The sequence below is a fragment of the Bufo bufo genome, chromosome 4, assembly GCF_905171765.1.
Source record: "Bufo bufo chromosome 4, aBufBuf1.1, whole genome shotgun sequence".
Classification (NCBI taxonomy): Eukaryota; Metazoa; Chordata; class Amphibia; order Anura; family Bufonidae; genus Bufo; species Bufo bufo.
The window spans coordinates 218,764,823-218,778,916 of NC_053392.1; the positions used below are offsets into that span (position 1 = coordinate 218,764,823).

Consider the following 14,094-nt stretch of genomic DNA (forward strand, 5'->3'; position numbering starts at 1 on the left):
TTCTCCTCTGACCTCTAGCATCCACAAGGCATTTTTGCCCACAGGACTGCCGCATACTGGATGTTTTTCCCTTTTCACACCATTCTTTGTAAACCCTAGAAATGGTTGTGCGTGAAAATCCCAGTAACTGAGCAGATTGTGAAATACTCAGACCGGCCTGTCTGGCACCAACAACCATGCCACGCTCAAAATTGCTTAAATCACCTTTCTTTCCCATTCTGACATTCAGTTTGGAGTTCAGGAGATTGTCTTGACCAGGACCACATCCCCAACTACCATGTGATTGGTTGACTAGATAATTGCATTAATGAGAAATAGAACAGGTGTTCCTAATAATTCTTTAGGTGAGTGTATATATATATATATATATATACACACTCAAAATTACTGTTACTGTGAACAGTTAAAGGGGTTATCCAACTCCTGTAATAATCCCCCCCAATTCCTGGCAACTCATATAGATTAAAATTACCCCGCCCGCTCCCCGGCACCCTTGGCTCTCCTGATCCCCGAATGGCAACTGCTGAATCGCTCCCCCTCCGTAGCTGGATGTTTTGATCTGCGCGACGGGCAGATGCAACGGCAGCCGTGTGGGGATCAGGAGCGGGCTAAGTATGACCTTTATGAGGTGCCTGAGCACTGGGGATGGGGGGGGGGGCGGTCATTATAGGGGTTTGATAACCCCTTTAAGAAGTTGAAGATCAAGGCTCATCTTTAATATTTTCATAATAACAAAAAAAGGGCCTGAAGCAAAAACTTTGGCCACCCTGCTTGGCTGGTACCTAGTAGCACCCCCTTTGGCAAGTATCAAAGCTTGTAAATTCTTTTTGTAGCCAGCCAAGAGTCATTTCATTCTTGTTTGAGGGATTTTAATTAGGGATCGACCGATATTGATTTTTTAGGGCCGATACCGATAATTTGTGAATTTTCAGGCCGATAGCCGATAATTTATAACGATATTCTGGGAATTTTCATTTTTGAGAAAAAAATAATTTCCTACACAAATCTGCTGAAAATGAATATGTTAACGTGTATTTTTTATTTTTTTTTGTAAATCTTTTTCATTTATACTTAATATTTTTGTGTTTTTTTTTTAATTTGTTTTACTAACTTTTAGCCCCCTTAGGGACTAGAACCCTTGTCCTATTCAGCCTGATAGATCTCTATCAGGGTGAATAGGATCTCACACTGTCCCTGCTGCTCTGTGCTTTGTGCACACAGCAGCATGGAGCTGAACATGGCAGCCAGGGCTTCAATAGCGTCCTGGCTGCCATGGTAACCAATCGGAGCCCCAGGCTTACACTGCTGGGGCTCCGATCAGAGGAGCAGGAGAGAGGGGATCCTGTGGCCACTGCCACCAATGAGTAAAACTGGGGGGGGGGGGGGGGCTTGGGTGGGGGGGCGCACCAATGTTTTTACTATTGGGATGGGGGTGGGGGGCGCACTGCGCCACCAATGATTAATACTGGGGGGCTTGGGGGGGCGCACTGCGCCACCAATGAAGATGAGTCTTTCATTAATTCATATACAGGAGGCGGGAGCTGGCTGCAGAATCACATAGCCGGCTCCCGACCTCTATGAGCGTTAGCTGCGATCCACGGCACCTAAGGGGTTAACTACCGCGGACCACAGCTACCGTTCATAGAGGTCGGGAGCCGGCTATGTGATTCTGCAGCCAGCTCCCGCCTCCTGTATATGAGTTAATGAAAGACTCATCTTCATTGGTGGCGCAGCGGCCACAGCCCCTCCCCTCCTCTTGTCTTCTCTCCTGTCATTGGCGGCAGCAGCAGCACAGGGGGAGGGAGACACTGCTTCCTTCTCCCCTGTGCTGCTGAGGGAACACGGAGAGCGCTGAGAGCAGCGCGTTCTGTGTTCCCAATACGTTATCGGTATATCGGCAAAATAGATGCCGATACCGATAACGTTCAAAATCCTGAATATCGGCCGATAATATCGGTAAAACCGATAATCGGTCGATCCCTAATTTTAATCAATTCTTACTTGGAAAAGCTTTCCAGTTCTGTGAGATTCCTGGGCCAACTTGCATGCACTGCTCTTTTGAGGTCTATCCATGTATCAGGGGACTGTAAGGGCCATGGTAAAACCTTCCATTTGTGCCTTTTGAGGTAGTCTACTGTGGATTTTGAGGTGTGTTTAGGATCAATATCCATTTGTAGAAGCCATCCTCTTTTCAACTTCACCTTTTTTTTTACAGCTGATGTTACGTTTGCTTCCAGAATTTGCTAGAGTTTCACTGAATCCATTCTTCCCTCTACTCATTAAATGTTCCCTGTGCCTTAACACCCCCCCCCCCCCCCCAAAGCATGATTGATTCCCCCTTCCCCTATCCCCTATCATTTTTTTTTTCAGAGGGAGCTGCTCAGAAGAACCCATGCCTGCTATTTCGAGATAAGGTTAGAGAAGTCTGGGTATTTATAAAGCTTTTAAATTTGCATCACCTGACCTTTCCTAACAAAGTTTTCTGAGAGCGCTCAAATCTCCTTGGTTTCCCATACTTTTGTAAGGCATTCCTTTCCTTTTTTTCACTCTAAAATTGTACAAATCAAAATAATGCCCTGATATTGCTTAAAATGTTGAAAAGTGTGTTTCATCTTTAGTTCACAGTAATTTTGACCAGGGGTGCCCAAACATTTGAATGCCACTGTATACACATTAGGCTACTTTCACACTGGCGTTTTGGCTTTCCGTTTGTGAGATCCGTTCAGGTCTCTCACAAGCGGTCCAAAATGGATCAGTTTTGCCCTTATGCATTCTGAATGGAAAAGGATCCGCTCAGAATACATCAGTTTGCCTCCGATCAGTCTCCATTCTGCTCTGGAGGCGGACACCAAAACGCTGCCTACAGCGTTTTGGTGTCCGTCTGACGAAACTGAGCCAAACGGATCCGTCCTGGCACACAATGTAAGTCAATGGGGATGGATCCGTTTTCTCTGGCACAATAGAAAACAAATCCGTCCCCTATTGACTTTCAATGGTGTTCAAGACGGATCCGTCATGGCTATAGAAGACATAATACAACCGGATCCGTTCATGATGGATGCATGCGGTTGAATTATTGTAATGGAAGCGTTTTTGCTGATTCATGACAGAGTATCAAAGTAGCCTAAAACGTAAATGTAGGTTCTTTTATTTATTTATTTTTATACACACAATGAGAGTATACTGATCCAGTACTCAAAATGAATTCTAGTTCATAGAATATTCTGTGACCTACAACCAAAACAGATGACTTACCTTATCAAGTTGCTGGTGCAGCTCCAATGATTTTCCCAGTATGTCGTACTTTTTCTTGGTTTCATTGGTGAAGTCATCACAGATGCGCCTCAGCTCTATGCATTTTGGTCTAATGGAGTCCACAGCATAGTGGTTATTTTGTATTAGCTGGTCTCCATGAAGAGCATGAAGCTGGGCTTTCTCCAGGATGCCCTGGTGATACAAGATGACGGAACATGAATGAATGAAGGAAACTAATCAAGTAAAAGGGTACTCTTGTAAATAAAAAGTTAAACTCTATTTGCTATAGATTGTAGGGGTCCAACAGATGACACACTCCCAGCATTTACCAGCAAAGGGTTCATGTGAATCCCCCCCCAGCTGCAAGACTTCAGCCAGGATGAGTTGAATGGAGCCGTGATGAAGCATGAGCTATCTTCATCAGTGCGTCAGTCGCTGTCTATGGCACTGACAAACATAGCCAGATAAGAACTTGGATATCTCTGGCAGAATCCCATAGAGCTTGAATGCAGCAGCAATGTGAATGCTCATCCGCTGCTCCATTCAACTCCTCCAGGCTGTGGTATTGTAGCTGGAAGAAACGAGGGACATGGGACCTCTTTTCTGAGGATCCATGGGTTTTCCATCAATTGGACCACACCAATTTAGCAATTATCCACTATCCAGTGGGTAACCTTTTAATCACTGGAATTTTGTTTTATTATTTTTTATCCCTTTGGAAGCTCTGTTTTTAATATTTTTAGACAGATATGAGCAGTAAACAGTTGTGAGCATTTCAACATCACGAATAAACAACACTGTGGGGCTAACGAAGGAGAATTGGATACAAGGGGGTAGTGGTGAAATCTTATTACGTCACTTGCATCTTCTGTGGGAACATCTTTGTTATGTCAGTTTATTCCCTGAATATTTCATATCACATGGTTTATTGACTGTATTATTTTTATTTCTGACTAACGTTCATCAAGTCGTGCCAATAGATTGTTTCTGATTAAATGTTCTATTTCTGGCAGTAAGGATAGGAAATCAATATTTTAATGGTAGGGGTTCAGTGCCAGGAATCACCCTTCCTCTTCTGATCAGCTCACAGTTTGTTAAAGATAAAAAAAACACTATACTAATTCTAACCGATCCTCCTCTGCTACTTCTCTGGCGCTGCTTCATGGCTCTCTGCTCTCCACTTTCATGTCACTGCTCGACATGCCAGAAATGCCAATATCAGTCACTGGCTGAGGCCGGTCATTGCCATGGTCATTAGTAGGCTGGTTGGGCCTTTTCTGGCATTTCTGGTATGTTGATCTAGGACCAGGTAGAGGTGAGCAGCAGGAACTTATGGTAAGTGCGTTGGAATGGCAGCTGAGGGCGATCGGTGAAGGTGTGTATGGTTTCTTTCCTATTTTCAACCAACTGTGAGCCATATATAAAATAATACTACATTAATGTTAACATAGACACAGTGTGTACCAGGCACAGCTGCTCTTAAAGATGCACACGCTGTTGATGAAAAGGTCAAATATCATATACATTGATAACTATTCCTAAATGTTCCTACAATGAAAGCTAAGTGATAAAACAAGAATTATCCTGTTTATAATTTTTTTAAAAACCAAATTAATAGTGGTGATTATAGTGATGTGTAGATAAACAGGATGCACTGAGACAATCGCAGGATACACATTTGTTCACTGATCTTTAACTTTTAGATACTGTATGTACCTAACTTAAGTATCTTGGCACACTTTTCTGGCAGGATGACATACAGTAGGCGGCCCTCTTTGTGGGGAAAAAGGACAGCAATGTGGGGCAATCTATGTAAAAAAGAGGAGGGCAAGGAGAGCAGTCTGTGTGATAAAGGGGGAAGCGTGGAGAGCAGTCTGTGTGATAAAGGGGGAAGCGTGGAGAGCAGTCTGTGTGATAAAGGGGGAAGCGTGGAGAGCAGTCTGTGTGATAAAGGGGGAAGCGTGGAGAGCAGTCTGTGTGATAAAGGGGGAAGCGTGGAGAGCAGTCTGTGTGATAAAGGGGGAAGCGTGGAGAGCAGTCTGTGTGATAAAGGGGGAAGCGTGGAGAGCAGTCTGTGTGATAAAGGGGGAAGCGTGGAGAGCACACTTTTCTGGCAGGATGACATACAGTAGGCGGCCCTCTTTGTGGGGAAAAAGGACAGCAATGTGGGGCAATCTATGTAAAAAAGAGGAGGGCAAGGAGAGTAGTCTGTGTGAGAAAGGGGGAAGCGTGGAGAGCAGTCTGTGTGATAAAGGGGGAAGCGTGGAGAGCAGTCTGTGTGATAAAGGGGGAAGCGTGGAGAGCAGTCTGTGTGATAAAGGGGGAAGCGTGGAGAGCAGTCTGTGTGAGAAAGGGGGAAGCGTGGAGAGCAGTCTGTGTGAGAAAGGGGGAAGAGTGGAGAGCAGTCTGTGTGAGAAAGGGGGAAGCGTGGAGAGCAGTCTGTGTGATAAAGGGGGAAGCGTGGAGAGCAGTCTGTGTGATAAAGGGGGAAGCGTGGAGAGCACACTTTTCTGGCAGGATGACATACAGTAGGCGGCCCTCTTTGTGGGGAAAAAGGACAGCAATGTGGGGCAATCTATGTAAAAAAGAGGAGGGCAAGGAGAGTAGTCTGTGTAATAAAGGGGGAAGCGTGGAGAGAAGTCTGTGTGATAAAGGGGGAAGCGTGGAGAGCAGTCTGTGTGAGAAAGGGGGAAGCGTGGAGAGCAGTCTGTGTGATAAAGGGGGAAGCGTGGAGAGCAGTCTGTGTGATAAAGGGGGAAGCGTGGAGAGCAGTCTGTGTGAGAAAGGGGGAAGCGTGGAGAGCAGTCTGTGTGAGAAAGGGGGAAGAGTGGAGAGCAGTCTGTGTGAGAAAGGGGGAAGCGTGGAGAGCAGTCTGTGTGAGAAAGGGGGAAGAGTGGAGAGCAGTCTGTGTGAGAAAGGGGGAAGCGTGGAGAGCAGTCTGTGTGATAAAGGGGGAAGCGTGGAGAGCAGTCTGTGTGATAAAGGGGGAAGCATGGAGAGCAGTCTGTGTGAGAAAGAGTCAAAGCTTAGGTCAGACAGCTCACGATCCTCCAATTACGTTGCACGGGAAGGGGCCATCCCCATCAAACAATTCAGAAAGTAATCCCAGCAAACGTTTGATTTTTCAATCCATGATATTCTTTTATTCCATGTAATAAGATGTATTTACAGGACGGGTTTCGGTCCGTCCAGCTTGTGTGAGAAAGGGGGAAGCATGGAGAGCAGTCTGTGTGAGAGGGCAGCAAGGGGGAGCAGGCCAGGGGATTACCCAGAAATCACTTGGCATTAGAATATGTCTTATCTGGCAATAAGAAACACTTCACCTGAGAGGTAAACAGTAATGACTGTTACATAATATAGGGATTTCAGCTCTATAGAACTGGGGATATCACAGTCATCCTTATTGTAGGTATAACTGTGGTCGGAATTTATTTTGGGGTGTGGTCTATGGTCTGAAGTTAATTGTGTTGCTATAGAGGCTGGGGATGAACTGCGGAATAGAGGAGACAAATACATGGTCATCAGCCGACATTGTCATATCGGTCTGGGCCAGATGGAGAAGACCTGGATTTAACTGTATTGTAGAACTAGGATCTACCTCTATATGGTCCCTTTATGGCCATATCACGCAATACATTCCCACAGTCCCTATTTATATAACTATGAGCATGCCTACAATTATGATGCTAATCGAATGGCTCTGCCTTCATTGCCTCAGACCCTTTAGCTCAAGTACTTTTTCTGGGGACTACACACCTGATAGTCTCTCCACATAACCTCTCCTCATGTGCTAGCAGACACACACACTGAATGTTGTTGGCTCCGTACTGCATTAACACAGGCATTACCATGTCCCAATGCTTCCCGGAGCATTGGTTAGCAGCTTTCCCCCTCCTCTGTCCCTCCATGTTGGTAAACCCTGGTAAGAACAGTGGTTATAGGGGTAGGATGATATCCACACGAAATGTTGAAAAAACCATGGCTCTTGAGTCAGAGCATATTTTATTAATCCTTCCAGCAACACACATCACGAAGTACAGTGACAGTGCTGCGTCCTGTTACCAGTGAGTGCAAGGAGGGGGGACATTACTGGGGGAAGTTTGGAAAGTTACTATGGGCACTTTAGGGAGATTACTGGGTGCAGTTTGGAAAGTTAATATGGGCACTATAGGGAGATCACTGGGGGCAGTGGAGGAAGTTACTATGGGCACTATAGGGAGATTACTGGGGGCAGTAAAGGGAAATTACTGTTGACACTATAGGGACATTATTGGGGGCATGAACATTATCGGGGACAAGACTGTGGGCGTTATAGAGACATTACTGGGAGCAGTGGGGGAATATTACTGGGGGCACTGTGGGGACATTATTATTACTAAAGACACAATAGGGGGCATTAATATTACTAGGGCACAATAGGAGGTATGATTATTACTTGGGCACCACAGGGGTTATTTTAATTTTTAGGGTCACTAAGGGTGCATTTATAATACTGGGGCACTATGGAGTCATTATTATTACTGGGGCACTATATGGGCATTATTATCACTGTGGAATATAGCTGGCACTATACTATTCCCTAATTATGGAGGGCATTACTATTAGTGAAGGCACTTTCAGAGTCTCAGGGGCATTATTAATACTGATAGCCCAACTGGGGCATTGCTATTGCTGGGACCACTATAAGGAAGTATTTTAAATACTAGTACACTGTAGGGAGCATTACAGGGGGCCTTATAACTGCAGGGGATGCATTAGACAGTAACCAATGGTGGTCTTATAGGGGACACTATAACTACTGGGGACACTATAAAGGTGGATAAATACTACTGGAGGTACCACAGACATCCTAACTAATACTATAGAGAGCCTTATTACTGATGGGTGCACTATGGTGGTCGTTATTATGGGGCACAATATGGAGGGCACTATCACTAACAGCGACACTCTTGGGAAGCGGTATCATTATTGGGGGCATTTTAGGGGGCACTATGAGAAATAATTATTGCTATTGGTAGGACTTTTATATGACTATGGAGGGACTAACTTGTATAGCAATATAATTTTTGCGGTATAGTATTTGGGGAGCACGGCAGGCACAGTACTGGGGGCATCAGCAGGATAACATTGTTGGGGCAGCAGGGTGGGAGGATGAAGATAATAGAAAAATGAGGAACCTAACATATCTGGTTGGTAAACTCTGAAGAGACAAGACGCTGCTGAAAGAAGTCGTCATGGGCCAAGGGGAGAAGATGAGGAAATAAAAATGCTACATCAGAGGAGACGTCGCCTGTGAGGCACTGGATGTAAGAGGTATGTGGTGCTGTATTTGATAGTGTCCATGCAGAAAGTAAAATATAATGTATGTTTAGTGCTAGGGTGTGTGTGTGGGGGGGAGGCAGGGCGGATACTTTGAGAATATGGTACATATGCATTGGGGCTTGGGCCCCAGATCTTTTGAGACCCTAGCAACGCCCCTGATGCAAAGGATGGATCAGATGAGCAAGTCATCAAATTTCAGATGGCGCATGTGTGATATAAGCAATACTGGTGAACAGCACATTAATTACTTAGAACCTTCTAAATAGTTCCTATCTAGTTCCTTTTTCATAATAACACTATTTGTCTTTTTTAACAGAGCTCATCAGAAAGTTGTTATAAAATTTCTTTCCTAGTGGATGGATGATTTGCAATAGTCACCTGTCCTTTCTCCTCCTGTTGCTTTAACTCTTTGAGAAGCTGTTCCACTCTTGACACGCTGTCTCCAATGTTTGTAAAGGAAGCCTGAGCATCCATCAGGGAATCCAGTGTAAGCTTCAGCTGTGGAGAAAAGACAGACGATGCTCATTATATCTCATACATCTTCTTTTAATATTAAGTTCCAATATTCCAGAACACTGGCACACTAAAATTATACACACATCATTAATGTCATTAATTTTCTTGACTATATAACAATGGTGGATTATAATAATGGCGGTATGGAGTCCGAGGTTCCTGATGGGCCCACAGCCACCCAAACATTTCTGAATCATGGCAGAAACCGCAACAAAACTGCCTTCTGCAATGATTCCTGTCCCCAATGTAAAGAGCATTGTGGTTTTATAGCAACAAACTTCTTTGTACAACTTTCTCCAGGACCTGCTAAAGGACCTTTTAGATATTCACATGACCTCTGAAAGTCCTTAAAGGTTTTTGTTCCATCTTAGACATATCGCTAGAATATGCTCCCATTGGCTGATAGGTGCGGGTCCTACTTCTGGGACCTGCACTGAGAACGGAGCCCTGAAAGTGGTGAAGGGTGTACTGCGCATGCGCAGCCGCCCTCCATTCATTTTTATGGGGCCGGCGAAAATAGCCGAGCACTGGTTTGTCTATTTCCATCAGCCCCATAGGGATGCATAGGAGCGGTGGCCACACAAGTGCGGTGCGCTCCCATTTGCTACTGTGGGGAGATCGCTTGTTGGTGGCCGGACCCGGGGAAACCTGGGGTTCTTCAGCCACCATTTTCCCAGCTCTGTTTTCCATATAGGTGCGGGTCACAGAGGTGGGACCCATACCCATCAGACAATGGGGACATATCCTAGCAATATGTCCCCATTGTCTCAGATGGAAATCCTCCTTTAAGATACAGGACAGAACAGCAAAGAGTAGAGGGGGAGCTGTTAGGTAAAAAAAAAATTGGGTCTGGTATCTGTTATTAGCGGGTATAGGGTCTAAATTTATTTGGCTGTTCTGTCTTGGGTCAGTATTTAGGGGGTCTGGGATCTGAATTTATTTAGGAGGTCTGGGGTTTGCATCTGTTTAGAGGTCTAACATGAGTCTGGTTGGGGGTCTATTTTTGTGAAGGTGGGATCTGGTCTGGGAAATTCAAGGGTGCATTCATACAAGGTGTATATGCTGCAGATTTTCAGCCATGGAATAATGGGTAGAAAATTTGTAGCTTTTTACAGAAGCCTCAAAGTGGATGAAATTTGAAGAACTCTCCACACTGCATAAAAAAATCTGTTCAAAAATTGATATGCATTTTTTAAATCCACAGTATTTCAACTTATGCTGTGAATCTGCACTGCTGATTTCACCCTTTGCTATTCACAAATTGAAATCTAAGGCAAATACAAATTTAAAATGGATTTGTTGTGGGTACTGCTGTTGATGTGTGGTTAAATCCACAGTGTAAAAGTACACCAAAGGTGGTGTTGGTTACAGTCACAGCATAGCAGTTAAAACCAAAAAGTTACACCATTTTCCAGTTAAAGAGTAGCTGTCACCACAAAATGCAGTGCAATCTGCAGGCAGCATGTTATAGAGCAGGAGGAGCTGAGCAGACTGATATATAGTTTTGTGGGAAAAGGATCTATAAAACATTATTTATTCATTTATATCTCTGCTCTTTTTATTGTTCACTAGTGTTGGGCGCGAATATTTGAATCACGAATATTAATCGCAAATATCGACACTTCGAGAATTCACGAATATTTAGAATATAGTGATTTTTTTTCATCAGTAACCTCCCTTCTTGCTTGTGGGCCAATGAGAAGGCTGCAATATCATTGTCAGAGCTTAGCAACATCCCTAGCAACCAATAGGAAAGTTGCCTACCCCTTACTATATAAGAACCTCCCCAGCAGCCATTTTCTGTAGTTTTTTAATGTTCTGAGAGAGACACCAGTGTCATTGCTGTGCTCTGTGCTTTACACACTACATTAGATAGATAGTTAGCTTATATATATATAATACAGATAGTTAGTGAGAGATAGTCAGTGTAGGTTATATCCTGATAATGGTGTACAGTCAGGTCCATAAATATTGGGGCATTGACACAATTCTAACATTTTTGGCTCTGATCAGCTTTAATTTGAGGGTATTTACATCCAAATCAGGTGAACGGTGTAGGAATTACAACAGTTTGCATATGTGCCTCCCACTTATTAGGGAACCAAAAGTAATGGGACAGAATAATAATCATAAATCAAACTTTCACTTTTTAATACTTGGTTGCAAATCCTTTGCAGTCAATTACAGCCTGAAGTCTGGAATGCATAGACATCACCAGACGCTGGGTTTCATCCCTGGTGATGCTCTGCCAGGCCTCTACTGCAACTGTCTTCAGTTCCTGCTTGTTCTTGGGGCATTTTCCCTTCAGTTTTGTCTTCAGCAAGTGAAATGCATGCTCAATCGGATTCAGGTCAGGTGATTGACTTGGCCATTGCTTAACATTCCACTTCTTTCCCCTAAAAAACTCTTTGGTTGCTTTTGCAGTATGCTTTGGGTCATTGTCCATTTGCACTGTGAAGCGCCTTCCAATGAGTTCTGAAGCATTTGGCTGAATATGAGCAGATAATATTGCTCGAAACACTTCAGAATTCATCCTGCTGCTTTTGTCAGCAGTCACATCATCAATAAATACAAGAGAACCAGTTCCATTGGCAGCCATACATGCCTACGCCATGACACTACTACCACCATGCTTCACTGATGAGGTGGTATGCTTAGGACCATAAGCAGTTCCTTTCCTTCTCCATACTCTTCTCTTCCCATCACTCTGGTACAAGTTGTTCTTGGTCTCATCTGTCCATAGGATGTTGTTCCAGAACTGTGAAGGCTTTTTTAGATGTCGTTTGGCAACTCTAATCTGGCCTTTCTGTTTTTGAGGCTCACCAATGGTTTACATCTTGTGGTGAACCCTCTGTATTCACTCTGGTGAAGTCTTCTCTTGATTGTTGACTTTGACACACATATACCGACCTCCTGGAGAGTGTTTTTGATCTGGCCAACTGTTGTGAAGAGTGTTTTCTTCACCAGGGAAAGAATTCTTCGCTCATCCACCACAGTTGTTTTCCGTGGTCTTCCGGGTCTTTTGGTGTTGCTGAGCTCACCGGTGTGTTCCTTCTTTTTAAGAATGTTCCAAACAGTTGTTTTGGTCACGCCTAATGTTTTTGCTATCTCTCTGATGGGTTTGTTTTGTTTTTTCAGCCTAATGATGGCTTGCTTCACTGATAGTGACAGCTCTTTGGATCTCATCTTGAGAGTTGACAGCCACAGATTCCAAATGCAAATAGCACACTTGAAATGAACTCTGGACCTTTTATCTGCTCATTGTAATTGGGATGAGGGAATAACACACACCTGGCCATGGAACAGCTGAGAAGCCAATTGTCCCAATACTTTTGGTTCCTTAACAAGTGGGAGGCACATATGCAAACTGTTGTAATTCCTACACCGTTCACCTGATTTGGATGTAAATACCCTCAAATTAAAGCTGACAGTCTGCAGTTAAAGCACATCTTGTTCGTTTCATTTTAAATCCATTGTGGTGGTGTATAGAGCCAAAAATTTTAGAATTGTGTTGATGTCCCAATATTTATGGACCTGACTGTAGCTGGTGCAGTGTGTTAGGTAGTGTGATAGGTTCTGCTGTCCATACATACATGCAGACCTGCTAAAATGTGAAGTTTCACGTATTACGCCAAAATATTTGCATCATAAGTGCCGATTAGCACAATTGCGAATATATTGAAACACTCTAACTGCATATAAAGCCATTTTGAATGTTCTGCCATGCCAACCATTTTCTCCAGTCTCAGGAAACTTCTAGCAGCTTGGAAAATGTAGCAAAAGTGACCCACGCCTGTATTTTGCACTCATTACGCGAATATTACATTGCCGATTTTTCGCAATCAAGAAAATAATCTCGAATTCGCGAATATATGATGAATATTTGCCCAAATATTCATGAAATATCACGAATTTGAATACAGCCCCTGCCGCTCATCACTATTGTTCACGTGGAAGGTGTTATCAGTGATTGATAGCAGTATGTGTAAGTGTCTATACAGGGATAGCTGTCAGTAACTGATAACACCATCCCTGTGGACAATTAAGCCAGAAAAATCAGAGCTATAAATGTATAAATTACAAGCTTTGCTAAATCCTTTTTCCACAAACCTATATATCAGTCTGCTCAGCTGCTCTTTAACATGTTGCTTCCTGATCAGACATTATCTTTCGCCACAAAACTACATATGAGGCTGTGTCCCCTAACTTTATGTTTATCTGCAAGCCCACCTTACATGTTAGCCAAAACTGCCACTTTCAGAAAGACTGGCTGACTAGGAGCTCCTGACTGTCCCCAAACAGAATGTCAGGGGGGAAAAGTATCTGGCACTTTAAATCTAAATGCCCACAGCCATCAGATTCCACCTTTCATTTTCCAAAGGAGATCTGAAAAATGAAAGGTGGAATCTGATTGGTTGCTACGGGCAACTAAACCAGATTCCCTTTGCAATAATTTGGGTAAATCTCCCCAACATGTATGTGGATTGATGAGCCAGGATAGCTGTCCACCAACAGCTATTAAATTTGCCCACTTACCGTATTCTTCGCTTGATAAGATGGACCTTGGAAATGTCAGTGTGTCTTATAAAGCAAATAGTAGAGTGCTTCCATTATGGAAGTGCTCACTTGTATGTAGTAGGTGCCAGGAGGTGCTGCAAATGCTGCCTGTACCCCCCCCTTCCCTGGTCTTCCTCCCTCGGACAGAGCCTCACTGTCATCACTACGTACTGCTATGACCAGACTCTGTACGCAGTCAAGTCACAGTGAAGTGCGGGTCGGAGAAGACCATGGAGTGTGCCTGCAGAAGAGACCGCTAGTCTGATCTGAGGTCTGATACGGGGGTCTGACATGAAGATCTCACATTCTTTGATTTAAAACTAGGAGTTTTAACCATTTTTGTTGTGAGGGTTCTTCTTTTAATAGTTAAAATTAAAAGTATTGTTTTGGCCGATTGTTTACTAAGTTGATACTGTATATCCCAAATCACACTAGAGGGTGTGA

The 14,094-nt window shown here is 43.8% G+C and overlaps 1 protein-coding gene across 1 annotated transcript in view; it reads right to left on the minus strand.

Annotated features, from left to right (window-relative positions):
* MCF2L2 (MCF.2 cell line derived transforming sequence-like 2) overlaps nt 1-14,094 on the minus strand; it is a 554,965-nt gene that overhangs the window by 329,617 nt on the left and 211,254 nt on the right. Inside the window, 2 exon segments of the mRNA XM_040428287.1 lie at nt 3,256-3,447; nt 8,956-9,075. Coding sequence (XP_040284221.1) covers nt 3,256-3,447; nt 8,956-9,075 — 312 coding nt within the window.